This window comes from Hippopotamus amphibius, chromosome 8 (assembly GCF_030028045.1).
Source record: "Hippopotamus amphibius kiboko isolate mHipAmp2 chromosome 8, mHipAmp2.hap2, whole genome shotgun sequence".
NCBI lineage: Eukaryota > Metazoa > Chordata > Mammalia > Artiodactyla > Hippopotamidae > Hippopotamus > Hippopotamus amphibius.
The window spans coordinates 48,587,040-48,612,272 of NC_080193.1; the positions used below are offsets into that span (position 1 = coordinate 48,587,040).

The 25,233-nt window shown below is 35.2% G+C and overlaps 1 protein-coding gene across 1 annotated transcript in view; it reads right to left on the minus strand.

Moving 5' to 3' along the window:
* DPP10 (dipeptidyl peptidase like 10) overlaps window positions 1-25,233 on the minus strand; it is a 630,338-nt gene that overhangs the window by 88,439 nt on the left and 516,666 nt on the right. Inside the window, exons 9-11 of the mRNA XM_057745327.1 lie at window positions 18,282-18,436; window positions 11,387-11,484; window positions 3,885-4,008 (exon numbers count right to left, since the gene is read on the minus strand). Of these exons, the coding sequence (XP_057601310.1) occupies window positions 3,885-4,008; window positions 11,387-11,484; window positions 18,282-18,436 (377 nt within the window). The remainder of the gene's footprint in view (window positions 1-3,884; window positions 4,009-11,386; window positions 11,485-18,281; window positions 18,437-25,233) is intronic.

A 25,233-nucleotide genomic window follows, 5' to 3' on the forward strand; every position in this document is an offset into this window, starting at 1 on the left:
TTAGTTGTTTGTTTGTTTGTTTGTTTGTTTGATATCAAGCTGCATGAGCTGTTTATATATTTTGGAGATTAGTCCTTTGTCCATTGATTTGTTTGCAAATATTTTCTCCCATTCTGAGGGTTGTCTTTTCGTCTTGTTTATAGTTTCCTTTGCAGTGCAAAAGCTTTTAAGTTTTATTAGGTCCCATTTGTTTATGTTTGTTTTTATTTCCATTATTCTAGGAGGTGGTCAAAAAAGATCTTGCTGTGGTTTACATCAAAAAATGTTCTGCCTATGTTTTCTTCTAGGAGTTTTATGGTTTCAGTTCTTATATTTAGGTCTTTAATCCATCTTCAGTTTATTTCTGTATATAGTGTGTGGAAATGTTCTAATCTCACTCTTTTATATGCACCTGCCCAGTTTTCCCAGCACCACTTATTGAGAAGACCGTCTTTTCTCCATTGTATATTCTTGTCTCCTTTGTCCTTGATTAATTGACCATTTCCAGGCTATCTATTGTGTTCCACTGATGTATTTCTGTTTTTGTGCCAATACTGTACTGGTTTGATTACTGTAGCTTTGTAGTATAGTCTGAAGTCACAGAGTGTGATGCCTCCAGCTCTGTTTTTTCTCAAGATTGTTTTGGCTCTTCAGAGTCCTTTGTGCTTCCACACAAATTTTAAAATTATCTGTTCTAGTTCTGTAAAAAATACAACCAGTATATTGATAGGGAACCCTTCATTCTTGAAATTGGTAGTTTGTGGGGTGTTTTTTCCTCATCAGTACAAATAAAGATTTATCAATTTTATTCATCTTTTAAAAATAATTTTTGCTTTCACTGATTTTCTTTATAGACTATTCTGTGTTATTAATTTGTGCAATTATTTTTATATTTCACTCCTTATTACTTTGAGCTAATTTTGTACTTCTTTCTCTAGCTTCATAACTTGGGTTTTTATCATTGATTCAATACCTTTTTCCTTTTCTAATATAAGCATGTAAAGATATAAACTTCATTTTAAACATCATTTTGCTTCACCCACTATGCTATGTTTTCATTATGTTTGAATTTAAAATTGTTTTTAATTCCTTATGTGCTTTGTCCTTTAACTTACTAGTTATTTAGGAGTACGGTTTTTTTAATTAAAATTTCCAAGTATTTGTCAGTTTCCCAAATATCTTTTAGTTATTAATTTCTAATTTAATTCTTTTCTAGTCAAACAATTTACTCTCCTTGATTTCACTTTCTACACTTTGAGACTTGTGAATATTCCCCTTGAACTTGAAAAAACTGTTTATTATATAGTCGTTGAGTAAAATTTTTCCTAAATATCTATTTTAGTTGTTGATAGTATTGTCCAGATCTTTTGTTGTCATTACAGATTTTTTGATTACTTATTCCATCAAATACATTGAAAATAATATTTAAGTCTTTAAGTATATTTCTATTTCTTCTTTAGTTTTCTCAGCTTTTGCTTAAATATTTAGAAGCTTTATTATTAGATGCATAGGTACTTAGAATTGTTATACCTTCCTAATCAATTGATACCATATCATTATGAAATTAATATCTCTACTATATACTACTTTAATTTTCTTAATTACCTTTTTGAAAATTTAAGAACTAGAAATTATTTAATTCGCATATTTACCTTATTTGGCACCTTTATTTCCTTCATTTTGATCTGATTTTTCATCTGATGTCATTAATTTTAGCCTGAATAACTTCATTTCCTGATACTTGTGCAGATTCACTTTTGATGAATTATTTCAGTTCCTATTTACCTGAAAATATCTTCCTTTGTCTTTATTTTCTAAACATATTTTCATAGGATGTAGGCTTTCAGTTTGACATTTTATTTCTTTCAATTCTTTCCATTGCTTTCTTGTTTGCATGTTTTCTGATGAGACACAGGCAGTAATCTCAACATTTTATTCCCCAATATGTAATGTGTTTCTCTCTCAGGTTACTTTAAATTTTTTCTCTTAATCTTTTGTTTGCAATAATTTGTGTATTACGTGGTGAGGTATTTTTTTCTTTGTCTTTAGTCTATTTGGGATTTGCTAACTTCTAGGATATATGGATTAATGGTTTTTCATAAAATTTGATTATTACTGTTTCTTTAGTTTTTTCTGCCCCAATATCTCAAATTTCGCCTTCTGTTTATATAATTTTACATTTTTATCAGCTTATATTGTTCTACAGGTAATTAAGGCTTTGTTTGTTTTTGTTTTTTTTCCAACCTTTTTTCCCTCAGGACTTCTGTTTGAATTACTTCTTTTTCCTGAACTACAATGGTGTCCAATTTGTTGTTAAGCTCATCTAGGCAATTTTTCATTTCAGACACTATATTTTTTAGTTTCTGAAATTTCATTGTTCTGTATTTATAGTTTATAGTTAGCCACTGAAACTTCTCATCTGTTCACTAATTATGGCCACCCTTTAATTTCTTTAATTTTTTAAATAACAAAAATTGCTAAAAACTTTTTTTTTTAGCCTATTAATTCCATTATATCCTTTGTAAGTCTGCTACTTATTTTGGGGGAGGTGGGTGAGTTATATTTTCTGTGTCTTTACATATATAGTATGTTTTAACTGTGTGATTGGTATTGTGAATGCTTTACTTTTGAGAATTCATTTTTAACTTTTTTTAAAGAGTAAACTTTGTTCTGGCAGGCAGCTAGTTTACAGGCAGATGAAGTCACTTCTTTCAAGGTTTGATTTAAATATTTATTAGAAGGAGTCTAGAATAGTTCTATTCCTAATACATTTTCTTTCTGGGCTCTAAGTCGAATGCTTAGGGTTTTCAGTGAGAGACCTCTCTTTTTGATGTTCATTACTTCAAAGTCTCAAAGCATTGTGCATCCTGCAGATTCTCTATTTGCTTCTCTCTCTGAGGCAGGCCCTGTACTTGCACAGCTAAGCACAGAGATAAAGACTTAAAAGACACTTTACATATATTTCTGAAGTTATTTTGTATGTAGCTCCTATCCTGTAGTACTTGTCCTGCAAATTTCAGCCAACACAATAGCCTCAAACTCTGATTTTCCCCACCCTTTTGGATCAGTGATACCCTTGTGCTTTTCTTGGATGCCATCTCCTTGCACTGTGGCCTCAAATGTGTCACCAGCAGGAAGCCATAGCTTTATTTCACCACTTGTCTCTTGATTGTCTTATTGTCCAATATCTGAATATAGTTGTTTAACATATTTTGTAAACTTTTATAGTTGATTACTATAGAGATGCTAGGCTGGTAACATTTACTCCATTTTGTCCAGAGGGTAGGTTTGAAAATTCTGTTGTTAAATAATTGAGAATCCTTTACCAGTACCAAATATGTAATACAACAATTTAAATTTATTAAAGTATTCTCTTTACTAAGAACCTTAAAAATTACACATCATCTATTGCAAAATTTATAAAATATGATTATAGAAATTGAAAAACAAACCTACTTCAAAACATAGTTGTTCAAGAATCAGGTTTTTTTTACTATTTGTACTTAATTTAAAGACAGACACATTTTAGAAGACTAATCTGAACTACAGAAAAAACTGAATTTTTGGAATTGTTTTAAAAATGACAGGAAAGAAACATCTCATTTTCTCAAGTTAATCACTGTGAAAATGTAGAGAGAAGGCCCATTTGAGAATGAAACTAACATGGCTTGGACCCTTTATACTATATAAGAATTCATTGTCTTAAAGCTTAACTCATTCTCTTCTGAAGTTTATCATCTATATTTCTTACTTCAAAGTATGGAAGACTTATGGATTAAAGTATATACTCAATACCTTTGGAAGTTAAATATTGCAGTCTTTGCACAAAGAATTGTTTAATTTTCCTTTGAGAGGTGGAATAAACGACTACATTTTAAACATAAAGGAAAATAAATTATACTCACTCTACTACAAGCACCAGTAGTGGTCTCACAGACTGTGAGAATGGAGATGTTCTGAGGGCGATTTAACCATCTGACCACCGTCTTGGTATTGCTTACCCATTTAACCATAGTGATATAGTATTCTCTAGTTCGGAAACAAAATTAAAATTCACATTTAGAGCCAGAGAATCTGTATAGTACCAATATACTTGTTATTTTATATGCATAATAAATGAAACAGTATAAGGATGTCACATCATGTTAATCTCCATTTGTGTATATATACACATCTGCTTCTTCAAATATTGACATATAAATACAAATATGTGTATGCATGTGTGTAAACATACGCACATATACATATATATATAAATATATGAAATATTTGAGAATAAATTTGAAAGCAAATGATTTCACAGAAGGAATGTTTTTGGAAAAAATAAAAATAATCAAGATGCTAGACATTTCTAAATAATGTGTTATTTTCTATTGACTAGTATAGTGCTAACATATACTCAAAATGAAGAATAAATTTTCTAAGCTATGTTCCATTTTATTTTTTCAAAAATACATTCAATAATGAATTAAAAGGCAAATCTTATTGTTGATTTAATAATTATTTCTTATGTATGACTTCCATGTTATCTCACTTTATCCACAGGGACTTGAGCTACAGAGCCATGAATGGTTTGCTTAGGTCTTTTTCCATTGTGGGACAAGGGCCACTCTGAATCTTATTCATAATATTTTTACAACATTATTTTTTAATCTTATTTATTTGAAAAAGTTTAAAACAAAGAAGGAATCAAATTGAAGATGAAGGGCTACTGAATTTTTGATAGAGTGGGGATGCTAACTAGTGGGGCCTATGATATCCTCAGGATGATTGTAGATTGGAAAAGCTTTTATTTTTTCCTTTATAGATTATATTTCTTTCATTATAGAGTCTATGTTTGGAAATTTACATAACATATCACAAAATCCCCCAACCCACACATAACAAAATGCAATTATCAATACCAATTCAATTTATGATACAAAGAAAAAAAAATTCAAACAAAACTGCCCAGTTTCAGAATAGATGAGATGCTGTAGAAATGGCTTGAAAAATGCCATCCATGAATATTGTCCTAAAATTAATCCATCTGGTTTTTATGTAACTTCGAAAAAAATCACCTATGAAAGAAAAACCTTGTAATACAAATCACCTGTCCTTAGACACATCTGGGTTAGACATTCAGCTAACTGAATCTCACATTTCTAACATTACTGAGTAGTTAGTGCTTCCTCAGTGAAGCCTGTTAACCCATCAAAGTGAAGATGTCAGCAGAAGGACAAGCATAACTTGTCATACAGTGAATCCTGCAGTATCTTCTTCAACAATCTCTGCAAGACATCCAGCAGCTTTCACAATCAGCTGAGTCCTACTTGAAAATTGCCTGAAACTCAGTGAAATCATAAAGTTCCCTAAATAAAGTTAACAAGGCAACTTTGAATCAAATATGCAACTGGTTTAGGATTAATCTTTGGCCAAATCAATGGGCCTTATGATTCTTTAAAGAACTATGTCTTGTTTGCTTTCACTGAGCTTTGTTTAAACTGATTTATTTTGCATGCATTACCATAAAAAGGGAAAAATATAGGCATTAACTTTTAAGAAATCTACCTAGAAGATTTATCATGGAGAAAAATGATAGTGGATACTCTAATTAATCAGGAAAAAATGCTGAATTGTGAGAACATATATTTCTGATTAATTGATATAAATGTTGTCCAAAATTGAAGTAAAAAATAATTTGCTTGTGGTCAACAACTGACCAAAGACTGCAAAATCAAGGTAGTCATATTTATTGAAAAATCTGGACAGAACTGACATATAGAAGAATTTCAAACCTGATAAGAAATTTGTCTCAATCAGCTAAAGTGAGTAATACTATATTTTGTGCCAAATGAGAAGAATTAATATGAATGGTTTTTAAAATAAATAACAAGAATAGAAAAGACAAACAAAATCTAATATTCATCTTGAGTGTTTTTCCTTTCAAAGTAACTCCCAATGTTTTAAGAACAACTTTACAATGTCTTCCCAGACACTGACACATTATATTAACTGCCTACAATGGAAAATCTTGACTCAAAAGAAAATTCTTATTTATAAGACAATTAAAATTCAACTGGTGTAAATCTGGTGAATAAATGATTTTTAAAAGAGAACAGTAACTTAGGTATAAAATTAAGTTAAAATTGTTATTTATAGTCATACCACTTATATTTTTTGATTAAATAATGATTATTTGGTGTGTTTGTACATAACGTATCTTGTGTTCATAAGCAAAATTTAGTCTTATGTGAGGTATCTTAGTACATATATTCATAAGGACAAGAGTTCTCCCCAAAATAGAACTTGTGAAGTCCATTGGGGTACTTTCAAACCATTGAAATATCCATGATAAAGTGTTGGAAATATCCAAAATGAAAGATAAGTAGAACTTGACACATAGGAAGGGAGGAAAGATGCATTTACTAACTAAATCACATCTGTATTCTTTCTTTCTTTGTTCCAAGATCCTAGGTGCACATCTCCTTATGTTTCATAACGACTTATTCAGTTTGCTTATTCAGTGTTCCTCTGAATGAGGGAATAAGGAAGTGCCCTTACCTGGAAATGCCACACTCCTTGGCCTGCCTGCTGCAGATATGGCTGTCCTCCTGGAACTCCATCTCATGAACACATTAGATCTGGTGTCCCACGACCAGTGGCCAGCGAAAGTGTCCCTTCCTTTTAACTGGCTTTCCTGCTTGTTCCTAGTCTCCATGGCTCCTGATTACCCAGGAAGTCCTCGAGGATCTGGTCCTCTTGAGCCACAGAGACAGAGACAAGCGGGTTAGAGGGATTGCACTCAAGTCAAGAAAGACTTTCTATTAGCTGGGTGGTCTGGCACAGGAGATCTAATTGTTCACAAGAGTATGTGGACTGGAGGTGCCAGCATCACCAGCAGACAGGTGTATTAGCAGTCATACCTGTGTCTTCACTGGCTTCCTGTCCAATCACTACTCTTTGCTCACAACAACCTTTGTGCACATATGGTTACTCTGAGCTCACTCTCTTCCAGATAATCCAAGATCTCTGCCCATAAGTGTATTGTGAGGACATTCATGACCAACTCATAGCTAGTGTCCTCCAAAGACCTTTGTTAATAACTATGTTTTACTTGTAAGAAGGGTCACTTCCATCAACACAGATAAATTTATTAATTAGATTTTATTGGAAGGCACAAACATTCACTGGCAGAATGAGAGATGCAGACTAGACATACTTCAATTAAATAGGAAGAAAAAGCATGGCGGTTTCAAGCCCAGAGTGACAGGGGCAATATGACAATATCATATCAATGAAACTGGCTGAGAACAATGAGTCACAAAAGGTGGATGACTAAAGAAAGATTTCAGGTAAGTAAAATACTGTTCAAGACAGAGAGCAAGGAGAACCTCAAGACAAACCACTATCTTTATTCTTCAGCCTGGAGATGAATGAACACAGGACATAATCACTTCTCCAAAACAATGTGACAATTCTCTAAATCTGCATGATTCATTATTATAAAAAATATTTCCTCTAGAAGTTAACTATGTATTTTTAAGTTCAAATCTAAATTCTCCAAAAAGACACATAGGCTTGCAATATCTATGAGCATACTGCCACTAATAAACATGGGAATATTGCTACTAATACTGGTACCAACAAACTAATTTACATATTTATAAATCTAAAATGTTCAAAAAATAAAAAGAATTTGTGTTGGCTTAGAATTATTTAAGAATAGTGTGGTTAATAAAATTAGGAAGACAGATAAAGGAAAATAAGTTACAGAGGATACCCAGGTGTCACCAAGGGTAAACCTGTGTATTCTCAAAGTACACTGATGCGACAGTTGAAACATGATTCGTCACATAATCTACAATGCACTGAAGAAAAATATGGTAGGTTTTCAGGAAAAGCACAAGTATTACTTAGGTAAATCATAGGGGGATGTGTGTGTGTTTGTGTGTTTGTGTGTGTGTGTGTGTGTGTGTGTGTGTGTGGAGAGAGGGAGACAGAGAGATTGAAAGACACACCACACACACACACACACAAAGACAGAAAGAGACAGGGACAGAAACAGAACTAGAAACAGAGACAGAACACTTTACACATGGCTTCAGAGAAATCATTGCGTGTTCTTCTGGACATCTCCAACACGTTCCTAAAGTAATAACAATGATAAATTTCTTAAGGCAAATATTATCTTTAACTCACTTGCATTGCATAGTCTCCATTTGCCAGGTGTATTCTCAAATTTGTCTTACCTTCACCCCCACAGTTTCCAGAGGCTGGACTCTACAAGGAGGTTCCCTAGTCCAAGAGAGACCTCTGGAGGAACTCAAAGCTTTAGAGGAGAGAGTTCAGAGTATTTATCCCCAGGACCCACTCCCTATTAGAACCCAGTTTGGCAATGACTGAATTGTTCTACCTGTGGACAGGTCCTACTGGTCCATCCTGTTCTTCAGCTACAAGTCTCTTCAGGTTTCCTAAGTGAGCCTGCCCCTTGCTCCTTCAGTCCTGGGGCAGTTAAGGCTTTTTGCTATTGCAGACTCTATGTTGCTTTCCCATCCCTTATGAGTTTCCTTTTAATCCCACCCATATCTTTGTAAATAGTCCTTAATTAACTGCATTTCAATTACCCCTCTTGAGTGTGTCATCTTTTTAATTTCCATGACCCTGACCAATAAATTATGAAAAACGATATGCTCTTTTAGATCTCAAATGTCTATCTAACTAGGGAAGGCGCAATAGTTTTCTAGGTAATTTCCATATGGCTAAAGTACTAAGTGTTAAATATTATAGATATTGATAATCTTGAAACAAAATCCAAGGAAGAGTATGAGTTTAATTTCCATTTGATGTGTGGATAAATGCAGCATTCTTTGATTTGCACCATGGATACATCTATTTTGTTCATGTTTGTGTGTTTCTAGGCCCATCAAAGACCTGTGCTCGGAGAGGTGAAATGCAAATGATAGGAACTTGAACCAAAGCTTCCACCAGGAAAAAAATGAGTAAAGAAACATGAAAACCGAAGTCTAGGAAATATTTGAAAACACTATTATTTAGTACATTTTGATCCTGAGTTCTCCAACAAAAAGAGAATTGTACACTTTGGTGCATTTCACATACCACAATTGGCACCTATATAATTATGAGGCAGACAAGGAAATGTGTTACATATTGATACATTGTGTAGATAAGGTATTACATGACTCTCCCAAATGTACATCAAGTTCATTGCTAAACCAACATATCTGAATTATATTTAAGAACTTTTTCTTCACAGGATTCTTCCTCATTCTTAAAGGGATCTAGTATATCATTCCATGTACTGAATTTCCAACATCTAAAGGTATGTGATATCTTTTTCCAATGGGTGACTAATTTGATCACATTGTACCTCAAACATTAAAGAGATATATGCTATACTCTAATAATGACAATTGACTTTGTCTTCAGGAATTTTTGTATTTGATGACACTGCTATGTTCTATCTGGTGAATTCATTATAAAGACTCTCAGGTAACGACATCAAGGTCAGGAATCACTTTCCTCCTATTAGAGAGAAACCTGGATGTTATAAAATTGACTTCCAATTCAAAGATTTAAAAAACTGATGAAAATTAGAAATCATTATTTCAAGATTAGGGATTCACACCTGGAGCGAGTTAAAGTGATTTACTCAAGGTCACCTAATAAAATGGTAGTAGAGATGTGACTCAGACACTGCTGTTTAGTGCCCTTTATTGTTAATTCAGAGTACTACACCAATCAGAGAAAAAGATAAGCCATAAGAAAAAAAAAAAAAAGATAAGCCATAAGGATCACATAAAATATTAATAATTTCCATAATTGCTTCATCTGTGTTTAAATCTTCCATGGCTGATAAACCGAGGTCAGAAGTAGAAGTTTCATCTGATTTGATCAACCCTGCTATATTCTATATGTCGATTTTGATGACCTTTTATGGTCTTTCATCACAACCTAGATGAAATGCTCTATAACTTGAAACAGGCTTTACCTCTGCTACCAACTAATCTTAAGATTCAACATCAAGCATGCTTTTTCTTTGGGTCCCATCTTTTCCATCAATAATAGAAGCAATTTGTATTAAATAGTTAATGGGGGCCTTTCCAATGTAAAAATTCCATGTATTTTAAATAACTTTTCAAGTAGGAAAAATTTCCGCTTGCTGAAGGCTACACTATCTGTGAAAATCCCAAATATGAATGGATTTCCCCAAATATGTCCATGTAACACCACTTGAGTGGAATTTCTACTCGAATCAGTCACCCTGTAATTATTTTTGATGTCATCAAAACACACTGTAAGCTTAGCCTCATATCATTCAGTAGAGTGTGAAACTGTTTTCCTAAATCAGCTGCCTATTCCATCTCTACGATTGTTGTAAATTTTCACAGGGTTACAAAATTTAAAAGAATCACCTTTGAAGTTTGAGACCACTCTGGATTTCACAATCCACATGGTTATTTGATTAGTTGTTCAAATACTGGAAATTTTGCTAATATTAAAAGGATGCTTCTGACCCATGAAAGGTGTTTCTTTTCTCCCTACTCAGACGGAAATAAGCAGGAGTCTTATGTCGGCTGTTTAAAACAAAATCTCATTAAATTTCCCTGCCTGGAGAACAACGCTAGGGAATCACTGACAAGTTACAGGAAAAAAGTTGAAGAATTACACACATTTTAGGAAGACTGTACTCTTTGAAAGTGGGCCATTTAAAAACATGGGGTTTATGGATTATGATAAAAGTCAAGAAGCAATTTGGGATTCTGTCACTTATTTGTTTTGGGGAACACAGCTTCCCTTTTTAACATGTAAGTGTAGTCAACTTTTGTTTGTTCAGCTTTAAAAAAAAGCATACATTAAGAAAGACACTTTCTGCAAAAGTAGGGGATAGAAATTGAACTTCTCACCAGTCTTATTTAGGAGAGTCCACCATAGGCAGTAACATATTCCTTTGATTTGCTACGTGGCATAGGTGGTCATTGTGCTTAGCAAAATTCTCTGTGTATTTTGGCAAACCAATAAAGAGAAACCAAAGAAAATAACATGGTACTTAGCAGAGAAAAAAAAATAAATTAAAAACATGGAGTGACTATTTTCAGGAAGAAAATTCAATGGAAAATTATCCTTTGCCCCAATCCTTCTGCTGCATGTCCCGCCAAAGATCTAATTCTTGGTAATAGTATATTTAGTCATTTTGTGGTGCTGGTAATCACCTTCAAACTTTAAATGCTTCCTGGGAACAACAAGAGATCCAGAATGAGTTCATTCCTGCACTAATGGAGGCAACCTCAGTTTTATTTTCAAGTGAATGTGTTGAGCTGATCACATCTCTCTCTAAATTGCAACAAAATGATAATTGGAGTTAAAAGATCTATTTTCTGGTAAAAGTGAAATTGAAATTACATACCTTGATTTAAAGCTATCAGGTGGCATGAGTTCCAAAGTATGAGTTGGTCCATATAGGTTTACAACATATAATTTGATTGTTGGGTTCACTTGACCTGCCTTTGAGAAAATGAAAGTTTCAATGCAAATACATTAAGCATTAGAATATATTGAGAAAGAGAGAAAATGCATTTTGATTGTTACACAATTCTGTGTTAGAATCGGGGAAAAAGTTTAATTTCTCTGAAGTAGAAATGATTTTAAATTCAACAACTTGATTGCTTTCAATTGTTTTTGTAGATTGCTGCTTCTCTAGCATTTTAGTCAGACAATTAAAGGTGACAGAAAATCATGATGACTTTATTCATTAGGCAGTGCTACCGTGTTCTTCTCCTAGAATTATACCAGAAGGGCTGGCTTTACAAAACAACTAGTAGATCAAGCAGCTACTCACACTATACGATATGAAACGCAAAGGGAAGAAAGCTCGGCTCATTAAAAAAAAAAAGTAGAAGAAGAAGAGGAAGAGGAAGAAGAAGAAAGAAAATGAAAAAGAAAGCCTACCCAATTCTGGTCCCACATGCTTAAAATTCCACAATACCTAATCTATTCCATGCATTAAAAATCATAGGTTTTCTGGATGTGGGCCATGGAGCAGAATGCCCTATGTACCTGGCATGAAGACTAGAAAGACAGTAGTCGGAAAATGTAATTTCAGTTTATTAAATCACAATTTATGAAACAATAATTAGGCTGTATAGCTGTTAGTATGTTTCGGACTCATAGTATGTGTTAAAGCATCACATGAATTTTTATATGTTCCTACTACAGTCCTAAGACATAGTTATAACCATTTTCCAGATGAAAATGGAGAAGTTAAGCAAGTTGTACAATCAAATATGCAATAACTGAGGGAGCTAGTATTTAACCCCAGGATGCTCTTAACTGCTCTTGTTCTGCTTTGGTTCATTCCTAGGCAATGGCCATCAAAGTTCTTCTAAATATACTATGAACTCTTAGGGGCAGACATGGGGACTTACACCAACATATATCAAGCATGTTGGATGAACAAATGAAAGAATGTTTATGTGAATAAATAATTAACAGAATCAATTGACTACCTGTGGCTCAATCTGTTTCTAAACAAAACATCAGTATCATTGTGGTGTAGCTGCTTTGTGAAAAGAAGACCATGTGAGATACACAGAGAAGGATGAGGAAATTAAAAGTGGGTTGAATTAAAAGACCTGACAAAAAATCTAAAGAGAATGATAAAACTGATTTAAAGACAACAAAGAAAGAGTCATGTTCAAGGAATTGATACCAACAAAACCCAAAGTTAAATCAGGACCAGAAGCAACATAGTGCATTCCACCAATAATCAGTAATAGCTCCTCAAGAATGTTCTGTTAGGTTATTTTAAAAAGGGGGCATAGGGAGGGAGGAAGGATAAATAGCAAAGCAATGAGGGATTTATAGAACAGTGAAAAATACTCCATATGTTTCATTACACATTTGTCCAAAGCCATAGAGTGCACAATGCCAGGTTCATACATAAGTGAACCGTAATATTAGTAAACTCTGGACTTTGGGAGATTATGATGTGTCAATGGAGCTTCATCAATTATATCAAAGGCACAGCTCTGGTGGGGGACGGTAATGGGAGCAGCAGGTATATGGCACAAATATCTTCCTTCCTCTCAAATTTGCTGCTCTTAAAAACTAAAGTCTTAATTTAAAAAAATGACTAGGACATCTGTGGGAGTATATCACACACAGGTCAGAAGTTTGATCTAAAGAAAGGAGTCCGAAAAGGCTTTCATTTTAGAAATGCAGTGACTATAAAGAGAGAGTTTGGGAATGGTTCATATGATAAAGGGCTTCCTGAAAGATAAGCTATGAGCCTGCTCACAGAGAAGGCTGTGGGGTCAAACTTTGTAAAGTTTTTTGTTGGTCTAAACCCTTCCAGTGCTTGGGTGCACCTGTCTTGGGCAATTCAGCCTCCTACCTCATTTAGGAGCTCCGTTTCACATCACTTTTGTTTTAATTAAATTGCCATGTTCCTCCCTGAAAGTATTGGTCTTCCTCGTATTTTTTGAGTCTAACCATTTCTCTAGCTTCATCAGGTATGTTAAAATTTAGAGCTGGGACAGGAGTATTTAGTAGTGTCATTCAAAGTGCTTTTCTTTAACCAGTAGCATCAATTAGAACCTTTGAAACACAAATTCATGGGCCCCAACCTGACCTATATTCAGACTCAGAATCAGAATCTTTGGGTGTGGACCTAAGAATCTGTGTTTTAACAGGATTTCCAGATGATTATAATTAGTATGCCAATGTTGATAAAACACTGATGCATGTACATATATCTATACACAGAGATGTATTACTACTCAGGAGTTATTAAAGGTGAACTTGCATGAAAATCATGCAGAGGGCCTGGAAAGCTTATGAAACCACTGACTGCCGAGGCCCACCTCCAACATTTCTAATGTCTGGATGGGACGTGAGAATTTGCATTTCTAATATTTTCCCAGATAAGGCTGATACTACTGGTAAAAGGGCAACGTTTTAAGAACTGGTTCAGTTAAATCTATGAATCAGAGGGATCTGGGTTCAAATTTTGACTGTTATTTACTGGATGTGGACCATGGACAGGGTATTAAAGATCCTCAAGTATTATTTTATTTGGTTCTCAAAAATGAGACAACGTTTCTCTGGGAATATGTCGCAGTCAGACATTTTGAGCCAAAGTAGATTTCCTTTCGGTGGAAAAAACCATCTCTTAGTTTTGTTATATGGGCTAACAAAAAAAGATGATATACAAAAGTGCCAAAAAATAGTATATACTTAATTATATAATTAATTAACTCATGAATAAAAAATCATGGTTAGACACTGATTTTTCTAGTGAGTGAAACACTACATCTATATTTTTTATCTTTCAGTAAAGTGATTAAAGGAAATGAGAAATTAAATTAAATTTGATCGATTTTTATGGATTGTTATCAATGATGCATAATTTTATAACATACTTTGGCAAAGCTATACACAGTTATTACCACATACTAAGGTAGTTTTTTTTTTTTAATGTCAATAGGACTGTAAGCTCTTCCTGTGCAGGATCACTGGTATCCCAATTAACTCCCACACAATAACAAATTAAAAGTTGTGTACACACCATGAGTCTAAAAGTCCATGATTCAAGTACAAGAGAAGGTTAGAAAGCCATAACTGGAACATAGCATGTATGAAAAATGCCAACTAACTTATTCTATGAATTAAAAAAAAACTTTTAGACTCAAATAAATGTTTGGAGCCATCATTAAAACAAGAGGATCGTCGACAAATGAAAATATAACCACTTAACATCCTTTTGGTTCAAAGGCAATGCAAGTTGGGTATCTCTCTCTTTGAATTTGTGTGCAATTACTAGAACCGAAACTTATTAAAGAAATGTACACATCTAAAAAAAGTTGTGCATGTATGCGGCCAGTTTTAGACAAAAACCATACATTAAGCTGTTTCCAAAATTCAGCTGTCTAGCATTCTATAACCTCAACTTGATTTCTTTCCATGGAGTTTTGAAATTAAGTGCACATTGCAAGTTCATTCGTACCTTTTAATATTTGAATTGTTTCAATAGGTTGCAAATGAGAGGAGTTCACCTATTAGCTTTTTACAGTCTAATTTGCTACAAAGACTGCAAATCCACAGAATGCTTCCTCTAGGATTCTGAAAGACAAGCCTCAATAATAATTAACCTTATTTTACTAGCAACCAATTGTCATTAAAAGAGATGTTTTAATTAAAAAGATTAACCTGCAGTTGCTGAGATAGAGCTGTGCATCGTTTTTGTGCTGAATTGCTAATGATAGGGTATTTTATGAGTTCTGAATCATGCTGAATTAAGTAAAAATACAAATATATTTGTATAGCGCAAGTATTTCATTAGTAAATCTGACCACATTGGGTATTTGCTGCACTCATTTTAATCTAGTTTAATTTGAAGCACAATTTAGTGTGAACTCTATGCGTTACTTCAATGTCTAAAGTACCACTTTTTAAAAGTTTATTGTGTAAGTAAGAGCAAATCAAAATAACACATTTGTTAGTGGAAAAACTAACAATTATTATTTTTTTAAACCAGAGTAGAAAATAATGAGACTTTGAAAATTCAAATGATAGAACCAAAATGATACTGAAATGCATTCTGAGGACAAAGATGAAAATCCAGTCCTAGTTTCTTTGAGACCTTTGTCTTAAGTACCTGGGCAGATATTTCTACTGACAACCACCTGAGGCCTTGGATTCTGTCTCTTTGGCCACTATAACATTTGTCTTTATTTTTAATGCTCCACAGTGGTAGTCATTAATACACACTCGGGACCTTCATTATGTACTACACACATCATGCATCACATATATCATTTATTATATATATACACATACATATAGTGTATGTGAGGCTGTCTAAGAATGTTACTCATATAGAGCTGAGTCATTTGTAGTTAGTGGAGGAAACAGACCTCCAGGTATATTTGTTAACTTGACAAGGAGCTATCTTGATTCCAGCTTCTGAGATACAAGTTCACCTCTGGTAGTTTTAGAGACAGAGAGACAGAATCAATAAATTTGAGTTATTTCTCTAGTCTCAAAATACTCATGACTTTTTAAAAGGACTCAGCCTTTTACAAGCTCAGTTTGCCCCTTTGTAAAATAGAGGCAATTGCGAAGATGGCCAAATGAGGAAAAAAATGGAAAAGTCTCTCTGAAAATATATAGCATATTATTAGCACAAATGATTTACCCAATTAATAAACAAACGTTATTATTAGTTTATGTCTAGCTTTACTATTTAGAAATATTGATTACTTAAATAATAACTTATTAAATAATAACAAATTGTCTAAGTTTGTCAAGCCTGTATCTTCTGATTTACTACTTATTTAGATTTTCTCAGATGTTTTTGTATGTCCATTTGTTTGCCTCAGTCTTGATAAAATTATAAGCCCTATGAGTGTCCAAGTTCAAGTACCCAGAGTCTGTAACTGAGAAGGCAACTACATATGGCTCTTCTGTGTGAATCCTAAAATCCCAACTCCTCTTGGAAAATTAATTACAGAAAGTGGTCCCCTCTCTGGGGTTGATTTTATTCCCTTTGTGCAATGCATACACTGAACAGCTCTGAGTGACTGTCTTCATATTGACATGTACTTTTCACAATATGGACCCATTCTTCACTTTGTATTTATATTGTCAGGTGAACTTTCATTATAATAAGTAAATCACATGGGATGAGAATATATTTCAGAAGTCTTCGTTTTTTCTCTGGAAAATAAAAACAGGTGCAGATATCTTGTACCTGCACAAACTGTCATCCATCAGACATGGATAAATCTACAATTGGAGAAGACAAAAGTACTTTTCTTGGAGTACAATACCACTGTCTTGGGAAATATAATTATTTTGTCATTAGGTTAAATTGCCATTTTTTCTTAAAGAGCACTGAGTATATGTGCTTTCAGATCTATGCCCAGAGAAGGCCCTAAAAATAATATTTCAAAATCATGGAAACAGATTCCTCTCAACCCTGCTGTCTTTCATAGGGTCAATCAGTCACTCTGATACTACAGCCTACTGGAAGGAAGATAGGATGAGGAGAAAAACAGCACAAAATCTCCCTGAGGACATAGTCTTCACATCCCTGACTTCATATTCATGCCCTTCCTTCCTCCTGTTCCCACCTTGGGTAACTTGAGTCTTGTGGATGATAGGAAAATAAGGAAAGTCATCCCCACGACCATGCCTTCATTTCAGGAGTAGAAAAATACATGTGATGGGTAATTTTTCCAGTACTCTGTCCAGTTAAGGTACTGCACAAATTTAAAGGTATAAAACCTATTGTACTTTGGAAACACGACATACAACTCACTAAAGAAATGGCTTGATAATGGCTTCTAAATGAAATCAGCAACCATCACTTACCTCATTGAGAGCTAAAATGTATAAACTGGAATTTTAAAAGTTTTCTATAAGACATCTTTACATGATTAATGCTTGCAGGAGGGGCTCACTTTGTTTTGTAAACATGGGGAAAAAAAACTTTAAGGCAAGAGACCTTAAATAATTAACAATTGCGTATAAGAGAAAAAACCAATACATCCACGCGGCCTGCTTTTAGAGGCCTCACCCAATACTTAAAAATAGTTTTGCTATCTGAGCGGGAGTTCCATATTTACTTCACTCAATAAAACAATTCCATCTTTTCCAGCTGCGCCTGGCTATGACTCTACTCTACATATAAAGTATGTTCCAGAGATGCTCTCCCAGAATAATACTGATGTTAATATTAATACTAATAAATATTCTTTACTGGTGATTCTTTATGTTTAGTCTATTTTTTATTGAGATTCTTTATGCTTAGTCTACTTTTTATAGGAGATTTATAATACACATTAACATGTATGTTAAGTGCTCAAAAAATCATCTGAAAAAAGCTAGATTTTTATTATAAACTGAGAATTCTCAACTTATTTGACTGTGGCACTTTTTGCTCCTGTATAATACCTATTAACAACTCACGGAATATACCTTGGAGAAATCTTTGCTCTGGCATCAATGCTGCTTCTTATGTTTCCTCACCCTCTTTTCAACTGGGAGGGTGAGGGATAAAGAATAAGAGCATCAAAGGGAAGGAAATGCAGTCAAATTCCCTGCACCCTTGAATCATCTTCACCTGTTCCTACACAAGCACTGTGCACGGATGACTGCAAGCTCTTAAAATTGATGAGTCTGTCGACAAGTAAGGGGGCTTATTTTATTCTCCAAAGACAGCTTCATGAACCTAGAACACTATCAATCAAGTCATTGGTGCAGGGAGAGCGGGAGCAAACTAGCACTTCCACCTCACTTACCTTAGGATACGGATACTTCCTTCCTTTGGGATACAAAGCTCCAGTAAACCGGGGGATAACCATGTTAGGCACCAAGGAATCATTTATCATCAGGAAGGCAAGCCTTTCTCCATCTGGTGACCACCAGTGGGCGATGTGAGAATGCAGAAGTTCCTCTAGAATAAATGAGTGTTATTTGAAACCAACTGTAGGTGTGGGCTCAGTGACCCACAAACATCTGTCCTTGGCATCTCCATTGTACATAAATGTTTTCTACACAGTGTGGTGGATTTTTGTCAACTTCATGGAGACATCTTGATTTCTGAGCTACCCTTCTAATCCCAGGAAAAGAAGATGCGAAGGAAGGAAAGAATACAGCAGTGAAGTCAGGCTTTCATGGATTACCAGCAATGTGAACAGAGAAGATGACGGCACCTTCAGAATAAAATGAATGAGCACAGTAATTGAAGACTGAAACATGGCATAAAACCATATTCATGTCACTTTCCATTCATATTTGCATTCAATCACATTTCTATCTTCCCATCATCAAAGTGGAATACCCACTAGATTCATTAAACTATTTTAAGCTTTAAGGAAATAAAATAAAAAAAAATATACTAGGTATCTTTCATGTGACCCCAGATCCATTATCCACTTTTCTACACCTGATTTCTGGCCCAGGAAATTAACCTGTATGAACTATATCAAAAGGGCTCCCATGGCCTCTAGAGCATGGCCGTTATGATACTCTGGCAAGAGATTAGAAGGAGGAGAGTAAAGTCAGAGTATGCATTCCCTTGGCTCTGTCCTGAAATGTCACCTGAAGCTTGCTGTGTGCTTTAAATGATCTCATTAGCCCTGTCAATGCAGCCTCATCTACACAATTTTCTCCCTTTATATCTGATAATGACTTACTGCTGTCATCATCGGGGTGCACAGTGCCTGGCTGCTGCTAGTCTAGGTTACAGTTCTGTCATTTATGGATCTCCTAACCTTTACCTCTTTAAATTACCTGTCTGTAAATAAATCCTTTACAAATGATTGAATCTGCTACTTCTTTTCCTTTTAAGACCCTGATTGATACAGTGATTAATATCAGCAGTACATTCTCTGCATCTGCATCTTTTTTAGATTCCGTATATATGAGTTAGCATACGGTACTTGTTTTTCTCTTTCTGGCTTACTTTGCTCTGTATGACAGTCTCTAGGTCTATCCACCTCATTACATATAGCTCAATTTCATTCCTTTTTATGGCTAAGTAATATTCCATTGTATATGTGTGCCACATCCTCTTTATCCATTCATCTGTTGATGGGCATTTAGGTTGCTTCTGTGTCCTGGCTATTGTAAATACTGGAGGACACAGGGTTGGGTGAAGGCATGAAGGGGAAGCTGGGATGAAGTGAGAGAGCAGCATAGGCATATATATACTACCAACTGTAAAATAGATAGCTAGTGAGAAGTTGCTGTATAACAAAGGGAGATCAACTCAATGATGGGTAATATCTTAGAGGGCCAGGGTGGGGAGGGTGGGAGGGAGTCGTGGGAGGGAGGGGATATGGGGATATATGTATAAATACAGCTGTTTCACTGTGGTGTATCTCAAAAACTGGTACAAGAGTATAAAGCAATTATATTCCAATAAAGAGCTTAAAAAAATATCAGCAGTAGACTCAGAAAAGAGACTTTCAAAATTAGATTTTGAGATTAGGTTTGAGATATATCTGTGTCTATCTACATCTAAATATCTATATTAAATCTATATCTATCTAGATCTATAGCTTCGTTGTAATGACAATCTTTCGGGGGGGAATTGCAGCATCGATAATCTACAGCAAGGGATGGGGCTGGGAATCATCAGTTGTCACAGGTGATGACACAGAATGAAATACAGCTAGAGAGGAAAAGTGTTTGGAGGACAAGTGGTTGTGACATTCAGGTGCTACAAAAACAGCAACTGTAAAGATTGTAAGTGAAGTTCTTATGAGACCTCAGAGGGATCACATAGGAATAAACAGAAATTGAAATCATGACCACTAAACTAGGGAAGCACAAAATGTCGCCATGGCAATTTTGGAGTCTCTCACTTCTATAGTTGAAGGGCAGATACGCTGAGGTGCAAAAGAACACAGAAAGTGTTACAGGGCTGCAACACAAATCTGGGGCTCAAATTCATTTGTTTTTTAAAGCTAAGAGAGCAATATTGGTGGAGAAGTATTGGGAGCCTGACACAAAGGATAAGGATGCTTGGATAGATGTGTGCAGTACACTTACTGCTTTTTCGACCAGTCTCATAAATAAAACATTTCATAGTGGAATGTTGGCTGAAGATTTTGAATGTCAAAATTTCTACAGGTCTTCTTGCTGACTGAGGCAGCCTCTGTCCAAGGGAGCTAGACCTCCTCTGCATAAAGGCAGAGTGGAAGATTAATTCCTGTAAAGTTTAAGACTCTGCATCCCTAGGGCAGAGTTTAGAGATCTAGTAGCTTGGGTTATATTGGGATATCTCTTAAAAGTGAGAGAAAAATTGTTGGGATTGTATTTATTCAAAAGTAAAGAGGGCCTGTACTCTCTGTGTTTTGAAGAACATCATAAGCCAAATTCACATGTGCTGGCCTGTTTTATTCCCAGGTAACCTCTAAAGCTGCTGGTTCTGAGAAGAACCTGAGCAGGAGAGGGCTGTACAGCAGATCAAGGCCATGATACAACCTTTCTTATCATCTTTACCTTGTGATCCAGCAGATACGATGGTAATACAAGTGTCCTTCCCAAACAGAGATGTTGTGTGAAGCTCCTGGCAATCACCATATGACAATCAAAACACAGATATTAAAAGTTTTAGAGAAAGGCCATTTTTTCCTGTGCTGGTAAATATTCCCCAATTCAAAAGGAGCTTTCTACTGAGCTGTGGTAGAAATAGTTTCCCTGACCATGGGATACCAAGTGACCATGCCTCCCAAACTGCCCATCATGAACTGCCTGTTATCTGATTCACTGACCATAAAACTAGACCCATACAGCTATATTTCACTATAAGACACAAGTGGACTATATGGAACTGGACCAGAACACATAAGTGAACTGCCCGTAGTATTTCATCCTTTGCTTTATCCTCTCTCCTTCATTTCACATCTATGCCTTAGGATGTTTTCTAACATAAACTGGCAGAGGAGGCATAAACGTGGGCCTGGTTTATAGGCAGGTTTGCATGATGTACTTGAACACACTGGAATTAGACAGGCTCTGTACTACGATCTTATCCAGGAGTGACATTAAAGGACTATGATAAACATAACTCTTCCCGGTTGGAAGACTTAAACAAGATATTTAGTTTCCCACTTCTTATGGAAGGAGACTTGGCTTGAAGCATGGCTCCATCCATATTCATGCCCAGTAACTAATACGTGGCCCCTGATAGAGATATGGAAAAGTAAAATTACAGAATTAGTGACAGGAGGTCTAGGGAAAAATAAGTGCATGGACTTGTCAGAAGGGGCAAAAATGTAACACTCTGAAGATATTAGTGTGCTGCTTAACGTCCACCAGAGCACATCCCGAGTAGAGGAGGCTCTCAATGATCAGATGGACAGTTGACCACCGAGTGCACGTCAGTTTACCTCTGGCTTCCGAATGACAGTGGTCATTACCAAATTCCTGACATGGCATTAATTCCCAGCAGGCCCAGCTGAATACCTGGTGACAGGGGGATTACATGGAATCTCTTCCATCAAAAAAGGGTAGAATTTTGCCATAACAGAAATAGATACATATTCTAGATGTGGATACGCCTTTGCTGCCTGTAGTCCCAACAGCACTGCTGTTCTTGGACTTACAGAATAATTTATCCATTACCATAATTAGCCACACTATGTCACCTCCAAACAGCAAATATATCATAGCAAAAAGAAGGGCAATAGGCTCAGAATGGCATTCACCGATTTCATCATGCTCCCCACTAGCCAGGCTTGATAGAAGAGTAAAATAGCCTCTCTACCTTGATTTGGGCACTGTTTGACAACATCCTTGAAGTTGGGATGTTATCCCACAGATTCTATTGTCCTACTTAATGTCAAACGGAGTACATCCATAGCAGAGGAGGTTCTGTGTCCCTCCTGCACAAGCAGGAAGCACAGATCTAGGAGCTTAGGGGTGGAAGGGTGGTGCTCTCTTTCACTATCACATCAATGATCCGCCGGACACACTGTGTTTCTTACCCACATAATAATGGGCTTGGTGGGTTTAAAAGTCCAATACCTAAGGAAGGATTGCCTCCAACAAGGAAGATAGTCACAATTCTGTTCCTCTGAATTAGAAGCTGAAATTTCTCCCTGACCATTTTGGGCCCAATATAATTGGGGAAAAAAAATCTGACAGAAAACATAGTCATTGTGCTGGGTCCGATGATTAATCTCATCTGCCAGGAAGAAAATGTGCCTTTACTATATAAAGGAAGACAAGGAAAAATATATTTGGAACTTAGCAGATTCACAAATACTCTTTTGTCTAATTCCATCTCATTACCAATTCCACATTTCTGCATGCCAATTTCCATTTCAATGGAAAACTAAAATGGTAGCAACCTAATTAAGAAGAGGAAGCAAAGGAATAGGATTTGGCAGGAATAAAGTTTTGGTTTGATGCACCAGGTAAATAACCTGTCTAATCAAAATGCTGGCTGAAGGTAAATGGAAAAAGAATGAATAGTTCAGAAAAAGAGCTATGATTTCCAATTAAGGCCATATGATAAGTTATTTTTTTTCTTAAGGGGGGCATTTTCCCCCAAACCTTATGTGAAAAACACAAGTAATGGCTGTAGTTATAAATTTCAGACAGGTATATAACTGGACTAATACCACTCTACAATGCAACGGTAGCAGCTGGGACTTTGTGTGCTCCTCTTTTGAGGCCACAAACGTTTCATTTGAATAATAAGAACATTCCCATGGTGTCTGAGTTTTTAAGTATGGCCAATATGAAACCAGGCAAATCAAATAAAGAGAAAAAAGTTAGTGCACAGTATTTCTTTTGTTGGTTTCTACCCATTGAAATCATGTAGGTGTGGCTGACTTCCTCAACCAAAACTCATTGCTTCTGTTACTGTGAAAACTCCAGGGTCCCCTCCTTCTCAGTCCTAGTAACAGCTGCCTCCCCTTCCCTCTTTGGGTGTTAATGGCTAAACCATTACTAGTCACAGGTTGTATATTCCTTGTCTCTTGTAAGTGGTCCCTTCCTAGATAAAGCTGAATACTATTTTGAATGAGCCATTGTTTGTCCAGTAATGATCCTGACCATGATTTATTCAAGTAACTTAAAATTCAGGTGAGGAGACATGAGTCACCCATGTAACACTGAAGAAAAATATGCTAAATGACAACTGAGTGTAAACTCTAAATCCTAACACTCAGGGTTTCTATGAAGCAGGTTCTATCCATGGTGCTGAAGTATGTGTGTGCAAGTACTTCCCAAGAATAAGAATGGCTCCGATTTGAGGGCACCATTCAATAAAAACTAGACATTATCTACTCATTTATTTTAGAGTGATTTATGCCTAGAGTTGTTCCTCACAGAAATGCTAAAATAGCCAATAGTACATACAAAGAGTTATGTGACTTCCTTCAGGTATAAAAATAAAGCTAACTGAATAGAAAGTAGATAAAGAATCTTTAATATGCATTTGCTTAAAAGTTCTCTTGGACAAGCACACATTCTCTAATTGCAACTAACAGGGGCTGTGACACATGGATTGAAATTTCCTGTAATTATTATATTATTTACAAACAATGTATTTTTACAAATTGCAATCCGTTCTGTTTCCACGTAGGTTTGGCACTTCATTGTCTATATTACACAGATTTATAAAATCTCACTGCAGAGCAGATGGAGATTTCAACACAGACTGTTTTCTATCACAGACATTTAAAAATATAGCCTTAACACAAAGTAATCACAGAAAACGAACTCATATACGATCATTGTGTTCAGATTAACATGCAATTCTGAAAAGTAAGTCGATTTTATCCATTGTAGTTTATCAACTTAGACAGATAGGATTTCCTGAGGATGCTATAATCAGCCCTGTGGGTTTGTGGCTGATTTTCTTCCCCTTATTTCCTGTATCTTACTGTCAACTTTCTTGAAAGAATTGTCTATGTTCATAACCTTCTCACTTCCCATTTACACCTCCATCCCTGCAAGCTTGCTTCTGGCACCACCAATTGACTGATTTTGTCCTTGTCAAATTCTGGTAGCAAATTCAACAGTAACTTTGGAATCCTTAGCTTGTTTGACCTCCCGAGACTTAGCTTTGTTGTTTATCATCCTGTCTTCCTCTGGCTTCCACGGCTGCATCTTTAATTTTTTTTTTTCTTTTATCCATCACATTTCAGTTTTACTGGGATTTAGTAAGTACTCAACAAATATTTGTTGAATCAATGAATGGATGAATGTAACTTCGTGTGTTTATGAGAAGGCACAAAATAAAGTGAATATAGGCATTTTTGCACTGCTCTCACCAAATAACAAAAAAGTAACAATCCCAATTTGCTGATAAGCATATTGTTTATCCTGTAATTTTTTTTCTCACCTCTTTTTTTTGGTCATTCTTAAAGTTCAATGCAAAAACTATTTCCTCTATAAAACCACCCTATGTTCCCCATCCCATCAGAATTGATTCTATTTATGTGTATATTTAATATGATGACATGGAGTTCTATTTATATTTCTATTTACCATGCTCCAAATGGTTCATTATATAATAGTTGTTTACAGTTCTTCACTCCATTAAGTTGGAAACACCCAAAAAACACAGAAACCCATATTCCTCATTATATTGCCCTCAGATAATGCCTGACAGATATATGTGCTTAATAACTGTTAGACTGAATTTCAAAGGATTCCTTTAAAATATGAGATTCTAAAATATACTTATAAATCATTAGGCATGTTAGTTCCATTATGCTATATGTTCAG